This window comes from Oncorhynchus tshawytscha, linkage group LG12 (assembly GCF_018296145.1).
Source record: "Oncorhynchus tshawytscha isolate Ot180627B linkage group LG12, Otsh_v2.0, whole genome shotgun sequence".
In the NCBI taxonomy this organism is placed as follows: domain Eukaryota; kingdom Metazoa; phylum Chordata; class Actinopteri; order Salmoniformes; family Salmonidae; genus Oncorhynchus; species Oncorhynchus tshawytscha.
The window spans coordinates 30815768-30840886 of record NC_056440.1 but is presented as its reverse complement, the minus strand read 5'-3'; the positions used below and the strand labels follow the sequence as shown (position 1 = coordinate 30840886).

Sequence of the window (25119 nt, the reverse complement as noted above, 5' to 3'; positions counted from 1 at the left end):
ATGTGATTAAAGTCTATTAATCATCAAAGTATCTCTCCTGGGATTCTGACTCATGAACTGGGGGAAGAAGCAGAGGTGGGATGTGTCAGGAAAGCTTTCAGTGAACACTCTCATGTTGCGATTGGAAGAGAAAAGGCAGGGTCACTACCCACTGAAGGTCTGGGGTTTGTTTTAGTTCTCCGGGCTCACTCCTTTACTTTGAATGGCTTTTCATTAGTGGAGGTGAAGGGCTGTAGGACCAGGACCAGCATGTTGTAAGTAAACTGTAAACGTAAGACCCTTTCCCTAACCATTCCATTCTTTCCTTATCTCTTTCAGGTGGTGTACTTCACAGAGATGCACAATATCTTCAGTGAGTTGACGGATCAGATCGACCAGGCAGGGCTGACTGATGAGCAGAGGGAGAGGGAGAACGAGGCCAAGTTGAATGAGCTGCGTGCTCTGTCCATTGTCGCTGATGACTGAGAGAACACCAAGGGGAAGGGCTCCCTCTAAACCTCTGGCCTTGCCTCCTTTCACACCTCAGTGAATGGATTTATCTTTTTCAGGATCCTTCTCACTGTGAAAATGGACCGCTTTGGTCATAGCCTAATCATTAATAGCTTTCTTGCACTAATCTCTCCTGACATCGAAAGAAACACAGAGCAACTGCCACATTTACCAAGCCATCAGCCAATATGTATATATTTTTTAAATCATGTAATGAAACCGTTCTAAGAACTAACTTGTGGTTCACACCATAAAATTACAAATAGTACTATAGATTTATAAGATCCCTGTGGGTCGCTCCATACTCAACTTTGAATCCGTTTTCTAGTCATTTCCAAATCAAGGTATGTACCAAAATATGCATTTCATCAAGTCTGTATACCAGAATTAATTTATTGAAACAAATTGGATAGTACTGTATGCGAACTTGATGAAATGTGACTAGGGTGGTGGGTCGAATCGCTCCATTTGTGTTATTCACTATTTCCCCTCGAGGTTTATGCACACTGATCTAGCATGTGCATTGTGGACCGGGAACTTGAGGTAAAAATTATTTAAAGTTACCTGTAGTATTTAACACTAGCCACTCCAGCTTCCTGACTGTCATTATTCTTCAGATCTGCGATGGTGTCTGTATAAAGGAGTGTCAACATTTCTTTGGCTGTTGCCTAATTGTCCCCTGCTTCTGAAAGGCTAAGGAATAATCTGACATTGACTGAGATGGTCCTTTTTACCCTTCTTCGCATAGGTTTAGAGGACTTGCTTTCCAAAACAAATGCTGTTGCTCCCTCTAGTGGCACTTAGTTCATTTGACCATATCTACGTTCTTTGTCATGTTGAGGGAAACCTCTTGCCTTTCGTTTGTGGACAGCTATGCACTAAATTAGCGTAGATTTGTTGTTAAACTTCTGACAGGCCTGGCTCAACATTGAGTGAGATACTTGACATGTAATATATTTAGCGTGGGTTTTATTATTTTTGTTACCATCTGTTTAAACTTTTTGCACAATCATGCAATACATGGGTTTCCTTCAACTAAATAAAACTGAAATACAATAATTTCTTTATTCTACATTGTTGGGCTCACTGGCCACTATTGCATCAGCATTCTGACTATCAAGGGTAACTTTAATCCCTCAACCTTGGATGAATGAGCTACTGTAACAGTCATATCTAGAATCAGAGTAAGTAATGTACACTTCAAAAGCAGCCGTCGAGGTTTAGAGTCTATTTATTAATCAGAATCAGGCCATTACCAGCCCCAGGTCGTCTACTTGCCCGCTGCTCTCTAAAGTGGAGCTGTAGCCATTTCTATGGCTAGGTTTTTTGTTTGGTCCCATTCAATGTTGTTCCTCTGTCTATGATATGAAAATACATTTAACATACTGATGTACAAGAAGCAGCATGTGTCAAACTGAAATTCCCTGAAACCGTACCAAACGTGTTTGATAGTATTTGAGCTAAGTACTGTAGGAATGTATGTCGTCTTGGCTACATGCTCAGTTTAGTACTATAGACCGTGAGATCCCGTAAACTGCATATCTTTGTCTAGTGACAGGAAACATACAGTTCATGTAAATGTCAGTGGAATGAGTGTATTACATTGGATTGAGTTCTACTAGATGACTGTTGTGCTGTACATGTTTGTGATCTGTTCCTGGAAGACTCTGCGGATGTCCACTCGTCTGCTCTTCAGGGTGGGGGTGAGAAGGCCGTTGCTCACAGTGAACATCTCTGGATGCAGGTGCAGGTCCTTCAGCTGACAGTGAGGAAAGAGATGGCAACACTATCAGTGTTGTATTCAGTTCTGTTACACCATTTGTTACAAGTACAAAGTCGATGTATGAATGTATTCAGCTTCTACCCCCAAGCCATAAGACTGCTGAACAATTAACCAAACAGCCACTGGATTATTTTCACACACACCATTTAGTTTTTTTTACACTGCAGCTACTCGCTGTTTATTGCCTATGCATAGTCACTTCACCCCTACCTACATGTACAAATTACTTGACTAACCAGTACCCCCGCACATTGAGTACCCCCTGTATATAGCCTCGTTATTTTATAGTGTTACTTTAGCTTATTTGGTAAATATTTTATTAACTCTTTATTGAACTCTACTTTTGGTTAAGGGTTTGTAATTAACCATATACATGTTGTATTCGGCACGTGACAAATAGTTTGATTCCTCACCTGCTCAAAAGACTTCAGCCCAGCTTCCTTCCCCACGGCTGTCATGTCGTCTAACACTGCTTTCTTCACATCCTGTAGAGAGACAAGATTTCAATCACTACCTGTTGAGTTGATACAAGCCAACAACGGCACACATTGTAAAGTTGCAGATGGCCTATTGTGTGAGCTACGGTGACGGCACATACTGGATGCTGGCAGAGCTCCTTGTAGGATCCAATGATTCCCCTCTCCTTAACCCAATCAATAAACACTTCTGGGTCTGGCACAACAATACCAATCAGGTGAGACTGGAAAAAAAACATAAGTGTGAGAATGATGGCATGTCCCAAAAAAAAGGACTATCCTTTGATAGTGAATATAAGAGTACCGGCATCTCATACCTTTAAGCTGTCACCATGCACAAAGACCTGTAGCACAGGGACACAACGCATGTAGACGTTCTCAATCCTTTCAGGGGCGATGTACTCTCCCTGGGACAGTTTGAAGATATGCTTCTTCCTGTCTATGATGCGAAGTGTCCCGTTCTAACAGGAAAACATAACACACATTCACATACAAATGTATATGACTTGACTGGAGTATCGGGTGATCATATTTTGTCCTATATTGTAACCCAGCTCACCAGTAACCACTGGCCCACATCTCCACTGTGCAGCCAGCCATCGCTATCCAGGGCCTCTGCCGTTTTCTCCTCATCCTTCAGGTAACCCCGGAACACACTGTGGCCACGGATACAGATCTAACAAAGCATAAAGTTTGGAACAGTGTTAACCAATTTGTTCCCAAATGTCACAATGCAAATCTTATGCCATTAGTAACAGACATTAATCCATATTTAAGTTTACTTACACCTTAGCCAAATACATTTAAACTCAGTTTCACAAATCCTGACAGTTGATCCTCGTAACAATTCCCTGTCTTAGGTCAGTTTGGATCACTTTATTTTAAGAATTTGAAATGTCAGAATAGAGAATTATTTATTTGAGCTTCTATTTCTTTCATCATATTCCCAGTGGGTCAGAGGTTCACACACTCAATTAGTATTTGGTAGCATTGCCTTTCATTTGTTTAACTTGGGTCAAACGTTTCAGGTAGCCTTCCACAATAAGTTGGGTGAATTTGGGCCCGTTCCTCCTAACAGAGCTGGTGTAACTGAGTCAGGTTTGTAGGCCCCCTTGCTTGCACATGCCTTTTCAGTTCTGCTCACATTTTCCATAGGCTTGAGATCAGGGCTTTGTGATGGCGAATCTAATACCTTCACTTTGTTGTACTTAAGCCATTTTGCAACAGCTTTGGAAGTATGCTTGGAGTCAGTCCATTTGGAAGACACATTTGCAACCAAACTAACTTCCTGACTGATGTCTTGAGATGTTGCTTCAATATATCATCATTTCCCTATAACATGATGCCATCTATTTTGTGAAATGCACCAGTCCCTCCTGCAGCAAAGCACCCCCACAACATGCTGCCACCCCCATACTTCACGGTTGGGATGGTGTTCTTCAGCTTGCAAGCCTCCCCCCTTTTCATCCAAACATAACGATGGTCATTATGGCCAAACAGTTCTATTTTTGTTTCATCAGACCACATTTCTCCAAAAAGTATGATCTTTGTCCCCATGTGCAGTTGCAAAGCGTAGTTTAATGGCGGTTTTGGAGCAGTGGCTTCTTCCTTGCTGAGCGGCCTTTCAGGTTATGTCAATATAGGACTCGTTTTACTGTGGATGTAGATGCTTTTGTACCTTTCCTCCAGCATCTTCACAAGGTCCTTTTGCTGCTGTTCTGGGATTGATTTGCACTTTTCAAACCAAAGTATGTTCATCTCTAGGAGACAGAACGCTTCCTGAGCGGTGTGATGGCTGCGTGGTCCAATGGTGTTTATACTTGTGTACTATTGTTTGTACAGATGAAGGTGATACCTTCAGGCATTTTGAAATTGCTTCCAAGGAAGAACCAGACTTGGAGGTCTACAAAAAAAATTTGAGGTCTTGGCTGATTTCTTTTGATTTTCCCATGATGTCAAGAAATTTGTGGAGTGGTTGAAAGACGAGTTAATGACTAAGTGCATGTAAACTTCCCACTTCAACTGTACGTACGTACAGTATCCGTCAAAAGTTGACACCTACTCATTCAAGTGTTACTTTTAAAATGTACACTAGATTCTTCAAAGTAGCCACCCTTTGCCTTGATGACAGCTTTGCACTCTCAACCAGCTTCATGGGGACTACCACAGGAAAGAACCAAAGTTACCTCTGCTACAGGGGATACATTTATTAGAGTTACCTGCACCTCAGATTGCAGCCCAAATAAATGCTACAAAGTTCATCACAACATCAACTGTTCAGAGGAGACGAAGTCAGGCTTTCATAGTCAAATTGCTGAACCACTACTAAAGGACACCAATAACACTTTCTTGGGCCAAGAAACACGAAATCTGTCCTTTGGTCTGATGAGTCCAAACTTGAGATTTTTGGTTCCAACCGACGTGTCTTTGTGAGACGCAGAATAGGTGAACGGATGATCTACGCATGTGGTTCCCATCATGGTGGAGGTGGTGTGATGGTGACAGTGATTTATTTATAATTGAAGGCACACTTAACCAGCATGGCTGCCACAGCATTCTGCTGTGATACACCATTCCATCTGGTTTGCGCTTAGTGGGACTATCATTTTGTTTTTCAACAGGACAGGCTGTGTAAGGGCTATTTGACCAAGGAGTGTGATGAGTGCTGCATCAGATGACCTGTCCTCCACAATTACCAAACCTCAACCCAATTGAAATGGTTTGGGATGAGTTGGACCGCAGCCAACAAGTGCTCAGCATATGTGGAAACTCCTTAACTGTTGGAAAAGCATTCCAGGTGAAGCCGGTTGACAGAATGCCAAGAGTGTGCAAAGCTGTCAAGGCAAAGGGTGGCTACTTTGAAGAATCTAAAATATACTAACATTTTGTTGGTTACTACATGATTCCATATGTCTTCACTATTATTCTACAATGTAGAAAATACTTTTTTGCTTTGTCATTATGGGGTAGTGTGTAGATAAGGGGATTAAAAAATAAATAAAATAAAAAACAATTTAGGAGACTAACGTAACAATGTGGAAAAATTGCATTTCCGAATGCACTGTATACAAAGTTAGCGCCACTGTATTTTCCCATTGGTCACAAATGTGGCCGCTAAGATATTTTCATATGCCATGAGCATCATGGCTTCACTATTGAAAATTAAGGCATAAATGTAAACTCAACCCTTTAAACATTACATTTACAAAGACAATATTTTCAAACTGTTGAATACAGAATTCGTGTGTCAAATTCATCTGTAAAAGTATGCCTTTGAGAAATCAGCCAAAACTTCTGAATCATACTAGACACCTTTATAATGCATAATGACTTTGTTGATAAATACAACTAACTTCTCTAGAGCCTGTAAATTACCCCTCAACAAATCTCACTGTGACCAAATGGGTTTCAATATAACATATGATAAACAGCCATGGGGATACATTTTTTCTGGGTAATTATCCCTGACTCACTAGGTTGTAGAATAGCACCGTAATACCATTATGCTTTTTAGCCACCTCACCTCTCCTTCTCCGTTCTTGGCATAATAGTTCATATCAGGGATGTCAACCAACTTCACCATTGCACAGGGCAGGGGAGCGCCAACATGGCCTGAGACAGAGTTTCAGAGTTTCAGAGTATAACCAACACGCAGACATGGGTATCACGGACTAGTCGTCTCCAGATATACGTGGATAGTTTCCCCATTGTCAGAGAGTCCACTTACCTGCACTCCAGTCTCCTGGCATGGAGAAGGTGCAGCCTGCTGTGCATTCAGTCTGCCCGTAACCCTCAAAGATCTGCACAAAGCAGCAGGAACATTCCACATCAAACCTCACATACCCACACTCCCATCAGAAATAAACACACTTGGTCTGAGCTCCAGGCAGGCATTCTCACCAGACAGCCGAGGGTGGCCCTGAGGAAGGAGAGCACGGTGGGGGAGATGGGGGCCGAGGCAGTCAGGATGAACCTCAGATTACCTCCTAAATTAGCCTGAAACCCATGGGGGAAAAAAAGAATCCCATTACGTCTAACAAATAGAGTTTTCTAAAAAGGGGAGACATTGGGCCACATGCAATGTGTTCAGTGACTGACCTGAATCCTGTTAAATACCAGCCTGTCCCACAGACTGTTGTTACGTACAACCCCACTGCTGAGCTCAGCCTGCTTCCTCCTCACTGCATAGTGCAGCACTGCCCGACGCAATGGGGACGTCACAGAGCCTAAGATCTACACAGACACGCATTCACACAAGAGCATAGAAAATAAAAGGCTATATATATATATTTTTAAGTATGTTTAGTATCATAGGATTTGGACTGACCTTGTCGTAGATGCGGTTGAGTAGGCGAGGCACCACTGGGAAGAAAGTGGGTTTCAGAGTCTTAATATCGTCCATGAGTAGAGAGATATCCCCTTGGTAGAATCCTACCCTGGCCCCATGACAGAACATGGAAACCTGAGACAGACGTAGGAGCATTTAAAGAACTGTCTGACATGCCCCGAGTCCAAGACGGACACATACATTTACTTTTGTAATCAAAAGAGGGTGAGCTACCTGAATCATCCTCTCAAACATGTGAGCAAGAGGCAAGTAAGAGATTGACACGTCTTCTTGCCGAATAAAAAATGACCCCTGTGAAATGGAAAGAATTGATACGTAAAACGGTTACAGTGGATAATAGAGGTGGCATACCAATTGAATATGCAATCTAGATTTTACAACGGCAATTAGATGTGCAGTGTCTCTTTTAGTAGGACAATAATGGGTCAACTATCTCTATTAAACATCCCATTTATCACAGGAACAGATTGAGAGATGGAACAAGAGATGTAGTGAGATAAATGGAGCAAGCCATGAAACTCCTTCTGAACTTCAGACAGAGGGAGCCAGAACAGACCTCCAGGATCTTAATAACAGAGGAGGAGTTGGAGGCGATGTTGCCGTGGGTGATCATGGCTCCCTTCGGCTTTCCTGGCCAAATAAACAGAACACAGTTTAGTTTGGAGGAGGGCATTACTGCACGGCTCTGTGCAGCACAAGAATTCATCTCATAACATAATGAGAGGTTGTCAGTGGGCCCCCATGGGCACATCTCTAGTAGCGTGGGTAAATGCTTTAGTATATGATTAACATGCAGGGTAGTGGGGGTAGGCTACATGAGGACTCACACAGAGATCTATAAAAACAAATGGTACCTGTGGTTCCACTGGTGAAGCACACGACTGCCAGGTCCTGGGGTTTTGGTGGCTGCAACAAAAAGACAGATGAATGACAACAGGATCAAGAACAGCAGTGAGGCAACAAAAGCCTTCAATGAGACCTTATCAACATTCAGAGGAAAACTCACCATAGGATCTTTGAGGTTCTGTTGTCCAAGTACCTGCAATATGCAGGGTCATGTCACACTGTGATAGCCTGTGGTAATCAAGATGTCTTCTAATCTAACCCCATGGAAAGGGACTTCTCTCTCAACTAAAGAAGCCAGCATCTATTCTAGCAATTCATCATCTTTACATTGTCTGCAGCTACCCTCTTCTCACCATGAGCTGTGTGAGTTCTAGGATCTCCACTCCACAGTTCTTGCCCCTCTCCACTATGGCATCACTGCAGTCATTAAAGAGCACCAGACAGGAGAGAGTGGGTGTTGCACCTTTCTCCTTATTCCCCAGAAGGGACTCTGCCTTCTCCTCCTTGTCACAGATCACCAGTGAGATCTCCGCTAGGAGGTGAAACAGCGACAATCAACATGAATAGTTGTAGGCCAGTGGTATGGGAGTGTACTGATTTATATATACATTTAATTTTGTAGCAGAGTATCACAGCCTTACCCAGGTTGAGGATATGCACCATGGCCTCCTCTCCAAGTGTGTCATACAGGGGCACCACAGCCATAGAGAAAGTGTAGCAGGCCAGCTCTGAAATAATCCACTGCCACCAACAGAGGGAGACAGAGCAATACTATTAGAATGACAAATCCCAGACTCCTTCCTTACTGATGCTTGGTCACTACATTGCTGGAGTCTCTACAAGGACAGTGCTCTAACAGAGGGAAGCCTTAGGGTTAAACATAATGGCATTTCACTACATAAAAATAATAGGGAAGGAATGTGTAGCCTTCTGTACCTCTGGTCTGTTCTGGGCAAATATTCCAACAAACTGCTGAGGGTTTGGTTGGCAGCCTTTGCCCAAAAGCCCAGAGCCCAGCACCTGTGCCTGTTCAGCCACCTAAAACAGAACAATCAGACAAGCAATACAATCCTTGAATAGAGCTTGAGCATATTTGTATGCTTATATACGTGTATTCTCATTGTAAATAGTAATAATGACCAAAGATCCACAGACCTCAGTGTAGGAGATCCACTGGTAAGGTTCCCCAGGTTTCCTGAAGCCAAGGCATGGGCCGTTCCCTGTGCATCAACACAATCTCATCAGGTACACTCTGGCATGTCTGGTAAATAGCCCATGTCTGCTCCTAACTAGCCTGTTAGCCCACTGTGTCCAGCTAGCTCACCTGCCACCCTCAGTCCTCTCTGGAACATGTCATAGGCTGTCCTGGTGTCATCATAGTAGAACTCCAACAGGGCATCGTCCTTGAGCAAAGCTGAACGCCTCCAATTGGGCTCTCCCTGCAACACAGACTGTATAAAAACTCTCCCTATTCAGCTCTTTAGCCTTGTTTATACCGAGGGCTAACATGTGTCCTTTGTCCTGATCTTATTTATATTCTGATTGTGCCCACATTGTAGCCATTGCACCTACACATGGCAGTAAAATGTGTCTCTTATCCAACCACTGTCCGCATTGTGACCGCATATCCTGCTCACTCCCTGTATGCAAATTAATTGACAATATGCTTTCTAAATACTTTATTGAATTATTTTAACACATATTGATGCCATAAGTCAATGGCATCACTTGTCAATGACTAGAGGGCGGGATAAAGATGATTTAAATGACTTCACTGTCCAGATCCGTCTACACTTGCAAGGTATCCAGACAATGATGTAGGACTACCTCCGAGGGTGGTCAGGAAGATTTGATCACAATCCGATCAATGCGTCTTGTAATCATCTACACCTGTTTAAAAAATGTTGCCAATCAGAATGTGGACAAAGGGCTTGTTATAACCAGGTATAAACAGGGCTTGGGATGTAATCAATGTTAATTAGTTATTATAACTGAAATCCAAAACACTGATGAATACAACTACTATCCATCACACAAACGAGCACTTGACTGTTCTGGATAAATATAACGCCTAATCTTTCACTCAGCTTCTACTTAAAAGCTTCCAGAACATAAGGCTCTCACCTGTACAGCGATAGACTGGGCATTGAGATCACAGGGGGGCTGCATGGGCCGACGGCGGGTCACCAGCCAGTATGCAGTGAGGGAGGCCAGAGCCCCTATACCCAGCAGAGAGGATGGGGACCGAGAGAGAGAGGAGAGGGAGAAAGAGGATGACGAAGGGAGAGAGGGGAGAAGGCTCCAGAAGTCCTCCCTCACAGGTCCCCGAACCCCCCCACTGGAGTGAAGGGACTGTAACCACTCCTGAAAATGCATAGCTGTGAGAGAAAAAGAGAGAAAGAAACACGAGTGTGTTTGCCTGAATGAATGAGAGAAATGTAATGAGAGGGTAACACTGAAAGGGTGTCACGTTGTCTAATGACTGGAGCAGGAATACGTAATAGGGTGTTTAATTTTCTCCACCCAATCAAAAGAGCGATGTGTAAAACCTCCAAATAATACACGTGACGAGACCCGTAAACCAAGTGCACAGCGAGGGACCACTTCGCATGGCAGTCGATACAACAGCACAGGTACTCACAGGATCAACGGACATTGTAACAGAGGGCACATATATAACATACTAATCAGGGAGAATGGGAACCAGATGTGCGTAATGAGACAAGACAGTCCGGGGTTGGTGTTAATGAATCCAGTTCAGTGACGCCTAGAAGGCCGGTGACGTAGACCTCCGGAGCTGGTGAACGGAATGAGCAGTAGTACCGGGGGATCCCTGAAGTTGAAGTAATTACATCCAGGAATTCTCAACAAACTTGTGAAAATACGTCCACATAGGTGCTATTGTACTTTAGAAACAGAACATAAAGCATCTGCTGTAAGCAGGAAAGAGTAGCTAAACTCCCCTATACAATAGCATTCAACATGTCAGTTTCCGGGACAAGAGGGGCTGCGAGGAGTCAATCTTTATGGTACAAATAAGAATTCAAGTGACTGAAATCCTATACAGTAAAAAATGAATACAACAAAATTACAACAAACAAACTTGACCACTAAAACTAAATACTGCAACATCCCGTTTTGATCATTTTAAAAAGCCCAGCTAAAGCACACTGGCCCTCTGGCTCAGCAGACAGACAGGGGTACTGAGGAGAGAATGAATGGCTGGGGTGTATAGGGGAGAGGGACTCGGAAGTAATCATGATTGGCTAAACAGAAAGAGGCACTATTGAGGTTACCCTCAGTCATGCTGTGTCCACTGACAGAAATGGAGCTAGAGAGAGGAGAAAAGAGAGAGAGCGAGTGAGTGAGCGAGAGAATAGTTGCATACAGTAACAGAGTTTGGTGGCAAGATGGGGTGAGGGGGTGGGACAGTGTGGTGGCCTGTAGGTCCACCCTCATGTTTCCCTGCCAGTCTGTAATTGCTCACAACCAAACCAGTGTGAGAGAAAAAAAACCTGGGCACAATACGTTAACCCAAACAAATGTTTTTTCACACCGTCCTGTCTTCTAAAATCTCTTATGTCACTCCAATATATGAGTTTGCCCACCGTTCCACTTCCTCTCCATCTGCACATGGGAATTCACTTCACCAAATAAAAACCCCTCCTCCATACCCCTCAACCTCTCACCTACTTCCTCCCCCTTCTTCCAAAAGTAAAGGGGATAAAGAGTGATGTCACCCCCTCTCCTTCAGTCTTTAAACCAAACCGACCATGTCCCAGTACACGCCCCTGGAGAATAAAATGACCATCGTTCTTTTTCTCATTACTTTTTCATAAAGTTCTTAGAAAGTTCTAGGACCTCTCCAAATGCACAATATCTAGCCAGAACATATCAAATGCTCAGTTAAAATGCTTAGATTGCTCTGTCGGTTTTGTCACATAATTGATACTGTGCCCAGCATCCACAATAATAAATCATTTGAATGCTGTTAGCTGATAAAATAAAAAATAGGACAACAATTGGCCCAAGTGTTGCACTACAATAGAAGCCAACACCTGCTGAAAAGTTGCAGATACTCCCCTATGTTCCTGTCTTTCTCTCTTTATCTAGACTTTAGTATTCTCTCCTTTCCTCCTGCAGTCCCATTTATAATGGCTATTGTCAGAGCCAGACAGAGACTATTGTGCTTCCCTGGCACTTACTCCCAAACAGAAATGAGAACAGAAATGAGAGAAAGGGAATAATGGAGACATGTCAAACAGTTACTAATATATCTAAGAGGGATTAAATACACCCATTTTAGGCCTCTAACATGTATATCTACTGTGTTGTAACGTATAGATATAACACTACAATCTGGAATGAATCACCTATACTGCTCAGTAAGGTATGCATTAAAAGCTGCCGTAAGGCACCAGCTTAGTTTCAAAAGGAAGTAACAAATACTTAAGACACCCAAGGGCAGTTTGCATGTCTGTGCATATTCACTCTTGCTGGCTGGCAGAAATAGACCAAATTGAGCAACAGTAAGACAAAAACAGAAACCATACCATTTGTAAATAAGAATATTTGATGATGCAACACTTGTCTGTGGAAAGTATTGCATCCACTATCGCTATCCTCATTGTCTTTGCACTAAAATAACATAGGGGCCTATTTAACGACACACCTGGGGCTCCGTTCCACAGGAGAGAGGTGCACGGGGGAATGTGGTTGGTAAGGGACTTCCTCATCAAGCAGAGAGATTAAGCAGTGTTTTCCAGATTTCCAGTGATCAAAAGCCACCACAAAACAATACTAACGTGAGATTAGTGAATGAGAGAGTAAGGAGAGAGAGAGAGAGTGAAATGCACTGGTGTTTTCTGGCTGTGATTCCCAAATGAAATGTGAAAAACACAGTCACAATGAAGGTTTTGGGAAGGGGAAGACGATGGAGAGGAAGAAAGGAGGCAAGCTATGCGTCACGATTTAGGGCTGCTGGGATGATGAACTGTCCAGGAGCAGATAGAGCAGAGCAGAGACCCCCTTCTAGTCAACACACACTCAAAGAACACAGGAGGCCTTTGCAGCACTCCTACCACCATCATTAGACTTCCATGGTGTATTGATTAAAAGAAGGACCTATCTGAAATAAGGTTAAACATATATAATAGAGCTGGGCAATATGGACATAAAATCCAAAAGGGGGCGCAATGATGTCTGCAGTTTATTGTTGTAGAGCATCAGGGCCAGATTTGATTTTTTTTTTACATCAATTGCTTTCAGGGCTCTACGCACCTCAGACAAGAGAAGGGCGAGAAGGAGTGCTCGGGAGTGTTAGGTAATTACACAGGGGACTCATGTTGACCTTTAACCCTATCAAATAATCTACCTGCAGAACATTTTGATTTAAAAGAGTTCAGAATAGAGGTCAACCAGCAGTTGTTAAGGGAGCTGTAAATTTTTTTGTTGCATTCTAAACCTTTTACTACTTGCCAAAATTTGGAAGGATTATTCATATTATCAGTAGTAGATTTGAGGTAGAGGTCTGCTTTCAGTTTTTGTCATAGCCACACCCTAATTCTGAAAGCGTTTAAAACCCATCCAATCATCAGCTGAATCAGACCATCTTGCTTTAGCACAAATAGCATTCCGTTTCCTTATGATTTCAGATAGTTCATCTGAGAACCAAGGGTTATCTCTGCCCTTAATTCTGTATTGTTGGAAAGGGACATGCTTGTTGTATATATCCTGGAATGCTTTATGGAAGTAAGAAAAGGCTAATTCATCAGGGCTGAATTCAACTCTAATCCAGGCTATGTTAAAAACCCTGAGTATTAAACTTCTTCCAGTTCATTTTCATGATGATACGTGGAGGTAGTTTAGGAATTTTACAATCCCATACAAAGGCAACAGCCCAGTGATCACTTATAAAATTTGTAAAAACACCAGAAGCATTAAAACGATGTGGAGTGTTGGTTAAAATATGATCAATCAAAGAGGATTTTAGAGGACACTTTACATTCAACCTTGTTACATTGTTACACAGATACTTGAGTTGATCAGAGTTGGATGTCAACCAGTGTAGGTTCAGGACACCCTTGCCTAAACATCAGACTATTATCATGGTTACACCACAGCTCTGACACACACACTTATCCCACCCGACATGCCACCAGGGGTCTTTTCCCCAAATCCAGAACAAATTTAAGAAAACGTACAGTATTATATAGAGCCCTTATTGCATGGAACTTCCTTCCGTCTCATATTGCTCAAATAAACAGCAAACCTGGTTTAAAAAAACAGATAAAGCAACACCTCGTGGCACAACGCCTCTCCCCTATTTGACCTAGATAGTTTGTGTGTATGCATTGATATGTAGGCTACGTGTGCCTTTTTAAAAATGTATGTTGTTTTGTCCTTGAGCTGTTCTTGTCTAATGATGTTCTGTATTATGTCATTCTGTATTATGTCATTCTGTATTATGTCATTCTGTATTGTTTCATGTTTTGTGTGGACCCACTGCTTTTGCAACAGCTAATGGAGATCTTAATAAAATACCAAATACCATGGATATCAGTCAGAAAGAAGTCGCTGTAAAAAAATACGCAATAGTCTCTACAAGGCAGAATGTTGAATAAAATGATATTTACACTTATATTACCGGTTGTACATGTTGGTACTTTTGGCAGGTAGGAGGTGGTGATAATGTGTCCACAAGAAAGTGTTGTTTACCCGACATTTTGCCAGGCCAGTAAGTTCTGTCTGTTGTATTTTTTATCTGTTGACGCATTGCACGTGATGCGCAATATATCAACTGTAACCGAATGTAGTCATCTGAAGCAGTTTCCTTGCAATCAGCTGGAAGTGTTTGCTGTTCGGTTAGGCTCAGCCACATTGTGCAAGTGTTTGTCATGCGAATTGCATCAGTATTGAAAATAAAAACTGGAAATACAAATGATATGCAGACCAGTGTACTGAAGGTCGGGTTGATAACACTTCCCTGTGGATATTTTGTATCAGATTACCTCCGACATCGGGACGAAATCGGCAGACAACAGGTAAAGTCATTTGAAATTAAATTTGTTCATAATTCTGACTTGTAATTCAAAAATACAATCCAGAGAGCCAGCAATAGCAGATGGGAGTTTATAACAACAGAAGCCAAAAATAATCAAAGATGTGCAGAGATTTATTTTTAAAGACAGATGATAAAATTGCTTGGGTTTGGTAAGTCAGAATGGTCGCCGAAAACATGTATTTTATGTGTACAGCAACACCACCACCTTTACATTTGCAATCTGACCCAAAAATATTGTAGCCATCAATGCCAAAGTCTTTGTCAGTGATGGTGGGGCAAGTGCATGATTTCTCCCAGAACGCAACATGGAATAAACACTCAAAGTACTCTGTATTTAAGGGGTATCGGTAGAGCTGTTGCGGTTACCGTATTACCGCCACACCGGCTGAGTCATGAAGGCAGTCAAATTCCACGTGACCATTTAGTTACGGTAATTAGGCTTCTCCAAGCTCTGATGCTGTTGATGGTCATTAGTAGCCTACCAAACTTGCTAACTGCCTGGTACTCAGCACTCTATTGTCCCTCTAATCACTCTGACATCAATGCAAATGTAATAGAAAATGTAATCAAACACTTCATGAGAGCCCATGAGCTCATGTTGCTCTACATTTCTATAGGCTATGAAATTGTGTGAGAAAACAGAGTGATGGCCTCTATTAAAAAGATAGAGGCCATCAGTTTTCTATAGGCTAGGCCTACTATATTTACTTATCAACTTTCCTAATATTAAGCACATTGCTTATCTTTACAGCAAGAGTATAGCCTACCTGGCTGACATGAAAATGAACCACAGAAAAAGTGTCCCCCATTCGCTATTTAAGTGCAGAGATGACATGTCTTTTTCCATGCCTCTGTTTTTGAGACAGGTGCATGATAATGGTCCATTCTAAATCAAAACAAATTGCACACATATGTTATTTAGTATATGTAAAGACAAGATTAAATCAATAATAGTCTAAGGGTAGACAACAAGCTTATCACTTGTGAATTATATACAGTTGAAGTCGGAAGTTTACATACACTTAGGTTGGAGTCATTAAAACTCATTTTTCAACCACTCCACAAATTTCTTGTTAACAAACTATAGTTTTGGCAAGTCGGTTAGGACATCTACTTTGTGCATGACACAAGTCATTTTTCAAACAATTGTTTACAGACAGATTATTTAATTTATAATTCACTGTATCACAATTCCAGTGGGTCAGAGGTTTACATACACTTAGTTGACTGTGCATTCAAACAGCTTGGAAAATTCCAGAAAATGATGTCATGGCTTTTAAAACCACCATCCTCGGATGGCTAATTGACATCATTTCAGCCTCAGTATTTATGCTGCAGTAGTTTACCTGTGGATGTATTTGTTATATCTGGTACTTCTCCTGTCCTTCAAACCTGTGTGAATCTAAGTGCCTCTTTTCTCTTGACATCATGGGAAAACCAAAGCCCTAGGACCTGAGCTCCAGGACTACCTGACATTTTTTTGCTGTCCCCAGTCCACCTGGCCATGCTGCTGTTCCAGTTTCAAATGTCTGACCATGCCCCAGGACTACCACATGATGACTCATCTGTCCAAACAACCTATGTATGCAAGTTTCAACTTCCACCTGACTGTGCTGCTGCTCCAGTTTCAACTGTTCTGCCTTATTAAAGGATTCGACCATGCTGGTCATTTATGAACATTTGAAGATCTGGAGTTCTGTTATAACATGTACAAAAGTATCTATATCCACAGTTTCTTCCTAGGTTTTGGCCTATATTTTTCGACATAACCTGAAACCTGCATTGCAGGCTGGGAAGCAAGATATCACTGATCCAAAAATACCATTTGAATAAAAAGCCAGACTACGGTTTGCAACTGCACATGAGGACAAAGATCATACTTTTTGGAGAAATGTCCTCTGGTCTGATGAAACAAAAATAGAACTGCTTGCCTATAATGACCATTGTTATGTTTGGAGGGAAAAGGGGGAGGCTTGCGAGCCGAAGAACACCATCCCAACCGTGAAGCACGAGGGTGGCAGCATCATGTTGTGGGGGTGCTTTGCTGCAGGAGGGACTGGTGCAATTCACAAAATAGATGGCATCATGAGGACGGGAAATGATGTGGATATATCAAAGCAACATCTCAAGACATCTATTATCTCAAGACATCTAAGTTAAAGCTTGGTCGCAAATGGGTCTTCCAAATGGACAATGACCCCAAAGCATACTTCCAAAGTTGTGGCAAAATAAATAAAAGCTGAAATAAATAATTCTCTCTACTTTTATTCTGACATTTCACATTCTTAAAAAGTGGTATAAAGTGGTGATCCTAACTGACCTACAACAGTGGATTTTAACAAGGATTTGTGAAAAACTGAGTTTAAATGTATTTGGCTAAGGTGTATGTAAACTTCTGAATGATGCCCTCTTAAGGCAAGAAACAATGCCTTAATTTTTGTAATATTTTATTTATAATAGCCGCACAACTCATGTAACCCAGCCCATAGGCCTATATGTTTTGAAAAGGTTTGTATGACAACTACAGTGTCCAAATAACATCTTAAAATGAAGGACATTAATCTGCTTTACAAGGGGTGTAGAGCCTAACTGGCATACTTAAGAAGCAGGCGAGTTTCAAGTTTGGGGAAGATCATTTTCACAATAAAAATGCTCCTTTATAATAAAAGCATTACATGCATAATCGCATTTGTGGTCACTTTTGATAATTGTGTTTTCCCACTAGTGGAACAGTCACACTTATAGCCTACTGCTGTGTGCGCATTGCTGCGCCTATATGTGAAGATTTAGCCTAATATTTTATCAACATTTTAAGCTAAACATTCTCATCTGTTGCTTCTGACTCATTACGTAAAAACGTTTTTTTGATGCTAGTGGTCGTATCAATTTGAGAACAATCGCATCCCACAACTGTCCCAGACTATGTTTGCAATATTTATTTTTCACACAGAATAGAATAGGTCAACTTTTGTACTATGGGGGATAGTAGATTGACATAGGCTAGTGCTTTTGCTATTCGTTAGGCTTACAAAGTAAATGTTATTTCAATATCTTCAATATGCACCTTGGAATTGGATAAGGACACGTGCAGTTTCATCCTGCATGTGTCTGTCTTCATTTGTAGCCTGTGATAAAGACCAGATCATGTGGTGCTTCGAAGCAGGGTGCATTTTTTAGGGTGCATTATGGCCACACACATGGGATGCCGCTGTGAAATTATAGGCATTATCAAGTGCTTGTCAAATTGTGAATGAGAGACTATTGGAGTGTGTACAGTCTGCGCAAAAAAAACAAGCAGAGCTCATGCCTTTCAAGCAACTTTTTTCAAATCATCATTTAGAGTCGCATCATGCAGCCTTGCAATGTATTAAAAATCTAAACATACAGCCCAACGTTTCTAGAACAACTAAAGTTACAGTAATAACTCTAAATTAAGCATATAGGAGACACCTATTTCTTTGTTCACCGCTCAACACAGAATACCCGGATATGTGCACTCCCTCATCGTTTAGAGAAAATATAAATTTTATTTTATTCAGCTTTGTTCAATTGTATTCTTCATTCTACAAAATAATATAAAATAACCGGCTGACAACATTTTGTGACCGCCACAGGCCTAGTATCGGGCCCTAAATGCATCATCCTCAGTGTAAGAGTCAAGGTAGACAACAGAAACAGCAACATGTTTGTTTGTAGCCTATCGATCAACGTGAGAAATAACCAAAAGTTTTGTAAGACGCCGGTCTATAGGACTAGGAGGTTGCACACTAATCACAAATAGGCCTAAGCTACAAGAAATAAGCTCCAATAAAATAACAATAAAGGCCAAGTAATAAAAATCTAAACGCATACAAGTTCCAGAGTAAAAGTCCACATAAGTTCACAGGCTAAGAATACAATTCACATCAGAGACCGCAGTGTGTGCATGTAAGTGGGTGCTGGAGTGGTGAGCGAAGCTCAGGGGAGAAGGGTGCAAGTGGCATGGGTACCTGTACCAGACAGGGGGAGCAGGCCTGGGTAGTCGGGAGCAGACTGAAAGGTGGGGTCCAGGCAGTTGGGAGAGGCTTGTGTCGGGAGGCAGGGTGGGAGAGGAGGCTTTCAACCAGACAAGTGCATGGTGGAGGAGCTTTCAGCAATGGAGCTTTTCAGTGATTAATATCTTGTTGCTTTCTCCAATAAGGATATTTTATATAGCAAGTAACTTGTTGACTATATCAAAACATTACTGCAGTATTTGGAATGATATTAACAAGAAACACTTGCAAACAGACACTCAGGTTCAGCTGTGAGGGCTGTGGCTGTCTGACATGATTGACAGGCAAATTTTCGGTTTATCGTCCAAGCTCTAATCTTTAATTAGATTTGACTCCTGTTGACTTCATGTTTTTCCTCTGGTCAGTAAATAAAACAAACATAACATGACAAGTCAGTGACCATTTCAAATCACCTGTGTTTTCATCTGACAAGTGTCCAAGAGTCTTACTCCAAAGTAACCTGTTCTCTGAAACAAACAAGCACTCTGACAGCCCCTGTGTGTTTGTGTACTAAAGCAGCACAGCCCACTCTGCATGAATGGAAACTAGACTTAAGCTGTCCACAGTGTTACCTTACAGATGTAGGATCTTAATTTGATCACCCTGTTACAGGAGAACTTTCCTGCAATGCAGGAAATGTAAAAATGTTTGTATATCTGAGGTTTAAAAAGGCTTCTGAAGTTTGTAATGAGACATTTCTGACTATATTATCCCTTGTGAAAAATGTAGCAACCTCAACAAAAATGTTATAATAATGAATTATAATCAACATAATAATTCACGTGTCCTGCATTAGTGCAGGATTATTTTCCTGCTGTAGCAAACTGACTCAAATTAAGGTCCTACAGCTGTGCCTCCCATGTCTGTACCAGAGAGAGAGACAGGACAGTGTGTGATGGGCATTCTGAGCCTTATCGGTGAGCCAGATATTTTGGCTCCATTCACCTAAAAGCCGTTCTTTTCCTTCGCAAACGGCACTTTGTTTAGTGCTTGATTAAAAATTGTATGAAAAACCATGAAAAATAGAACATATCTAATGTAAAGGCTAAAAAGTTGGCTACTATTATGCCAGACCGTGAAATATGAGTTCAAATACATTTTTTAAAATTAAATGAAACCACTTCCAAAAAAAGTATTTTTAACACATTGAAAAATATTTTTGCGTGGACCAGAATGAGGATTTCTCCTCTAGCAACCTGATCTCAGAGCATTTTGGATTATTCTATACATAAAACTAAAAAACTATATTTAGTATGATATGTTATTTTTCGTATGGTTTGTATTAATTGGATGTCCATCACCCATTTTGAATGATGTGTAACGAATTACAATTCATACTGTATGGGACAAATTTGCAAAACGTACAATATGTTACACATTTTCAAAAAGTACAATATGGTATGAATTTTCTAAATGTACCATATGGTACGAATTTGCAATACGTATGATATCTTATGAATTCCAGCTAGGTGGCTAACGTTAGCTAGCTCACTAATGTTAGCTAAACTAGGGGTTAGGGTTAAGGTTAGGAGTTAGGTTAAAGGGTGGTTAGCTTCACCTGGAATGCTTTTCCAACGGTCTTCAAGGAGTTCCCACATATGCTGAGCACTTGTTGGCTACTTTTCCTTCACTCTGCAGTCCAACTCATCCCAAACCATCTCAACTGGGTTGAGGTCGGGTGATTGTGGAGGCCAGGTCATCTGATGCAGCACTCCATCACTCTCCTTCTTGGTCAAATAGCACTTACACAGCCTGGAGGTGTGTTGGGTCATTGTCCCTTTAAAAAAAAATGATAGTCCCACTAAGAGCAAACCAGATAGGATGGTGTATGGCTGCAGAATGCAGTGGTAGCCATGCTGGTTAAGTGTGCCTTGAATTCTAAATAAATCACAGATGGTGTCACCAGCCAAGCATGCTTCCCGGTGGGAACCACACATGCGGAGATTATTCGTTCACCTACTCTGCGTCTCACAAAGACACGGTGATGGAAGCAAAAATCTCAAACTTGGACTCATCAGACTAAAGGACAGATTTCCACCGGTCTAATGTCCATTGCTCGTGTTTCCTGGCACAAACAAGTCTCCTCTTCTTATTGATGTCCTTTAGTAATTGTTTCTTTGCAGCAATTCGACCATGAAGGCCTGGTTCACGCAGTCTCTGAACAGTTGATGTTGAGATGTGTCTGTTACTTGAACTCTGTGAAGCATTTATTTGGGCTGCAATCTGAGGTGTAGTTAACTCTAATTAAATGTATCCTCTGCAGCAGAGGTAACTATGGCTCTTCCTTTCCTGTGGTGGTCCTCATGAGAGCCAGTTTCATCATAGCCCTGATGGTTTTAGCAACTGCACTTAAAGAAACTTTTAAAGTTCTTACAATTTTCCACATTGACTGACCTTCATGTCTTAAAATAACAATTGACTGTCGTTTCTCTTTGCTTATTTGAGCTGTTCTTGTCATACTATGTACTTGGTCTTTTACCAAATAGGGCTATATTCTGTATGCCCCCCTACCTTGTCACAACACTGATTGGCTCAAATATATTAAGAAGGAAAGAAATTCCACAAATTAACTTTTAACAAGGCATATCTGTTAATTGAAATGCATTCCAGGTGACTGCCTCATGAAGCTGGTTGAGAGAATGCCAAGAGTGTGCAAAGCTTTCATCAAGGCAAAGGGTGGCTACATTGAAGAATCTCAAAATATAATAACTTGATTTGTTTAACACTTTTTTGGTTACTGAATGATTCCACATGTGTTATTTCATAGTTTTGATGTTTTCCCTGTTATTCAACAATGTAGAAAATAGTCAAAATAAAGAAAAACCCTGGTATGAGTAGGTGTGTCCAAACTCTTCACTGGTACTGTATATATTATATATAAAGTGCATTCAGAAAGTATTCAGACCATTTTGTTCCCATTTTTTTTACTTTACAGCCTTATTCTAAAATGGAAAACTGAAATATCACATTTACATAAGCATTCAGATCCTTTACTCAGTACTTTGTTGAAGCACCTTTGGCAGAGACTACAGCCTCAAGTCTGCTTGGGTATGACGCTACAAGCTTGGCACCCCTGTATTTGGGGAGTTTCTCCCATTCTTCTCTGCAGATCCTCTCAAGCTCTGTCAGCTTGGATGGGGAGCATCGCTGCATAGCTATTTCCAGGACTCTTCAGAGATGTTCGACTGGGTTCAAGTTCCGGCTCTGGCTGGGTCACTCAAGGACATTCAGTGACTTATTGTGAAGCCACTCCTGCGTTGTCTTGGCTGTGTGCTTAGGGTCATTTTCCTGTTGGAAGGTGAACCTTGGCCCCAGTCTGAGGTCCTGAGCGCTCTGGAACATGTATTCATCAATGAACTCTCTGTACATTGCTCCGTTCATCTTTCCCTCGACACTAACTAGTCTCCCAGTCCCTGCCACGGAAAAACATCCCCACAGCATGATGTTACCACCACCATGCTTCACCGTAGGGATGGTGGCAGGTTTCTTCCAGGCGTGACGCTTGGCATTCAGGCCAAAGAGTTCAATCTTGATTTCATCAGACCAGAAAATCTTGTTTCTCATTATCTCAGAGTCCTTTAGGTGCCTTTTGGCAAACTCCAAGCGGGCTGTCATGTGCCTTTTACTGAGGAGTGACTTCTGTCTGGCCACTCTACCAGAAAGGCCCGATTGGTGGAGTGCTGCAGAGATGGTTGTCCTTCTGGAAGGTTCTCCCATCTCCACCGAGGAACTCTGGAACTCTGTCAGAGTGGCCCTTCTCCTCCGATTTCTCAGTTTGGCTGGGCAGCTAGCTCTAGGAAGAGTCTTGGTGGTTCCAAACTCCTTCCATTTTAGAATGATGGTGGCCACTGTGTTCTTGGGGACTTTCAGTGCTGCAAAAGTTTTTTGGTGCCCTTCCCAGATCTGTGCCTCGACACAAACCTGTCTCGGAGCTCTACGGACAATTCCTTCGACCTCATGGCTTGGTTTTTGCTCTGACATGCACTGTCAACTGTGGGACCTTATAAAGACAGGTGGGTGCCTTTCCAAATCTTGTCCAATCAATTGAATTTACCACAGGTGGACTCCAAACAAGTTGTAGAAACATTTCAAGGATGATCAATGGAAACAGGATGTACCTGAGCTCAATTTCGAGTCTCATAACAAAGGGTCTGAATAATTGTGTAAATAAGTTATTTGTATTTGTATTTATTTTTTGCAAACATTTCTAAAAACCTGTTTTGCTTTGTCATTATGGGGTATTGTGTGTAGATTGATGAGGATTATTAATTTTTATGCATTTTAGAATAAGGCTGTAATGTAAAAAAAATTGGAAAATGGGAAGGGCTTCAACTACATTCAGATTGCACTGTATATATCAGGCCATGTATAGTGAACTCGTACACATTGTAAATATGAAAATAGAATAGAGTCGTGTATGTCAATATCAGACTACAAACATGACCAATGGCATAACATCTCATCTATATGTAAATTCAACCAAGCAATAGGAATACATAAACATCGAATGCACATTTATGCATTGGCAAATGGATCCATAACCAACCCTGTTGCATAGTAATGTGAATAACTGATGATTAATAAGGGAAGCAGTCATGGACAGTCACTACCATCATGGGAATTGTATTAATTGTTTTATTCTGTGTTGCTACTGCATTCATCCCACATAATGCATAGTGCATTTAATGTTTAAAAAAAATTGAAACCGAAAATCTGTATTATTTTTTAATAATTGAACCTGAAACGACTTTAAAAAGCATTAATCGCTCGGCACTACTCTCCTCACCACCTGTTCTTGCAGTGAGGAATTGCCATCTTCAGATAATGTTTTTTGTAACTTATCAAAAAAATAATAGCTGTCTGGAGCACAAAAAGCATCAGTAGCAGTTTGCAAATCAGGGAGTTAAATGAACGGCTCTGTCACAGATACAATTTCGTTCCCGACGTTCACCAAAAAGATCCGTTCGAAAACAGCAGTTCGTTCGCGAACGAACCATCACTACCAGTGTGCCAACTCAGCCCTGCCCAGGCTGTGCATTCCAACAACATGGGACAACTTTCAACACGTTGCCCGTGGTTTCCATAGACAGACATAGACTTCAAGATTACGGCAAAGCAGACACATAGGGACATTTAGCCAGACATGATTTATAGTGACTGTACAGCATGAACTGCAAAATTAGGAATTCCAAAGAACTCAAGCTATACATGGGTTTGGTCCAGCCTTTGTTTTGGGGAAAAGAACGACCACATAATTGTGCAGTTTTTTTCACACCATGAACTACAATTAAAAGTACAGAGACGTGCTGAAGTACATGTATATCCTTCCTTGAAACGGACTTTTTTTGACCATGCATTGTAAAGTTTAGAATATTGTGTTTTTTAGTTACTGTGTGGATATTGGAGTTTTGCCCAATGCTGTAGCTAGCAAAACAAAAGGGCACAATGTTACAACTAAAACCATTTTGGTGAGGTCGGAGAGGTGAGGTCGAAAATCGGATTTCTGTCCTATCCATGCCAAATATATAAATCAACATGCATCATCTTCAGAACCGACACCTCTGTCTCTCTATCTCCATTGACATAAAATGCAGCAGGACAATTCAAAATTGTCAAAACATTTCAATGCATGTATCGAATGGAAATGATGAACAGGTTAAAACAGTGTATTGCACTTAAGCCACCGTGGGTAGGCTACTTTGTATCCAATAATAGTGTCACTACTAGTGCGTTACAATTACATACTGTAGTTTATTTCTAGCGAGTACAGAACTTTCCCCATGCCTTTAAAGAAATCGTTTTACAAGTTTCGAGTTACCGCCTCTTACCTGAGTAAAATGTAGATCACCAATGTTCTTCAAATTGTGTTCCCCTACTTCAGCATGAGAAGCGAAATACTCACCCGCCACCACATGCCAAAGTGTTACCCCATGCTACACCCTAACCACCCCTCTTCTTTGACTGACGTCAGCTTGAAAAAAAGTATCATGAGAGAAAAAGCTATTGAACGAGTAAAGCGCCTTACACTGTAACTAAATAAATGCTGGAGGTAATTACATTTTTCTATTAATTAAAGTGCT

General features: G+C 41.4%; 2 protein-coding genes across 4 annotated transcripts in view; one reads left to right on the top strand and one right to left on the bottom strand.

Moving 5' to 3' along the window:
• Positions 1 to 1559, top strand: part of bin3 (bridging integrator 3) — a 38349-nt gene extending 36790 nt beyond the window's left edge. The window contains exon 9 of the mRNA XM_024438819.2: positions 319 to 1559. Within this exon, the coding sequence (XP_024294587.1) occupies positions 319 to 465 (147 nt within the window). The 3' untranslated portion in view covers positions 466 to 1559. The remainder of the gene's footprint in view (positions 1 to 318) is intronic.
• Positions 1442 to 24984, bottom strand: acsl2 (acyl-CoA synthetase long chain family member 2). Of its 3 annotated transcripts, none has more exons than XM_024438818.2 (21): positions 24868 to 24984; positions 10067 to 10320; positions 9267 to 9381; positions 9098 to 9162; positions 8879 to 8980; positions 8584 to 8683; positions 8296 to 8474; positions 8103 to 8135; positions 7951 to 8002; positions 7653 to 7726; positions 7310 to 7387; positions 7076 to 7210; positions 6847 to 6981; positions 6649 to 6744; positions 6476 to 6548; positions 6272 to 6360; positions 3308 to 3424; positions 3066 to 3209; positions 2871 to 2972; positions 2686 to 2757; positions 1442 to 2248 (listed from the first exon to the last, which is right to left on the bottom strand). In XM_024438818.2, the coding sequence occupies exons 2-21, from the start codon at positions 10316 to 10318 to the stop codon at positions 2108 to 2110; spliced, it is 2154 nt and encodes a 717-aa protein (XP_024294586.1). In that variant the 5' UTR covers positions 10319 to 10320; positions 24868 to 24984; the 3' UTR covers positions 1442 to 2107. The 3 variants fall into 3 exon arrangements, with proteins under 3 accessions (XP_024294586.1, XP_024294585.1, XP_042187517.1); XM_024438817.2 differs by lacking the exon at positions 24868 to 24984 and adding an exon at positions 10492 to 10601; XM_042331583.1 differs by lacking the exons at positions 8103 to 8135; positions 24868 to 24984 and adding an exon at positions 10492 to 10601.
• Between the last annotated feature and the right edge of the window lie 135 nt (positions 24985 to 25119).

Coding starts and splice junctions, on each gene's coding strand:
- acsl2 (XM_024438818.2), bottom strand. CDS start 10,318: ATGCATTTTCAGGAGTGGTTACAGTCCCTTCACTCCAGTGGGGGGGTT. Junction 7,727..7,950: donor CTTCACCAGTGGAACCACAG/GTACCATTTGTT, acceptor TTATTTGGCCAG/GAAAGCCGAAGGGAGCCATG. Junction 3,425..6,271: donor CCAAGAACGGAGAAGGAGAG/GTGAGGTGGCTA, acceptor ATGCTTTGTTAG/ATCTGTATCCGTGGCCACAG.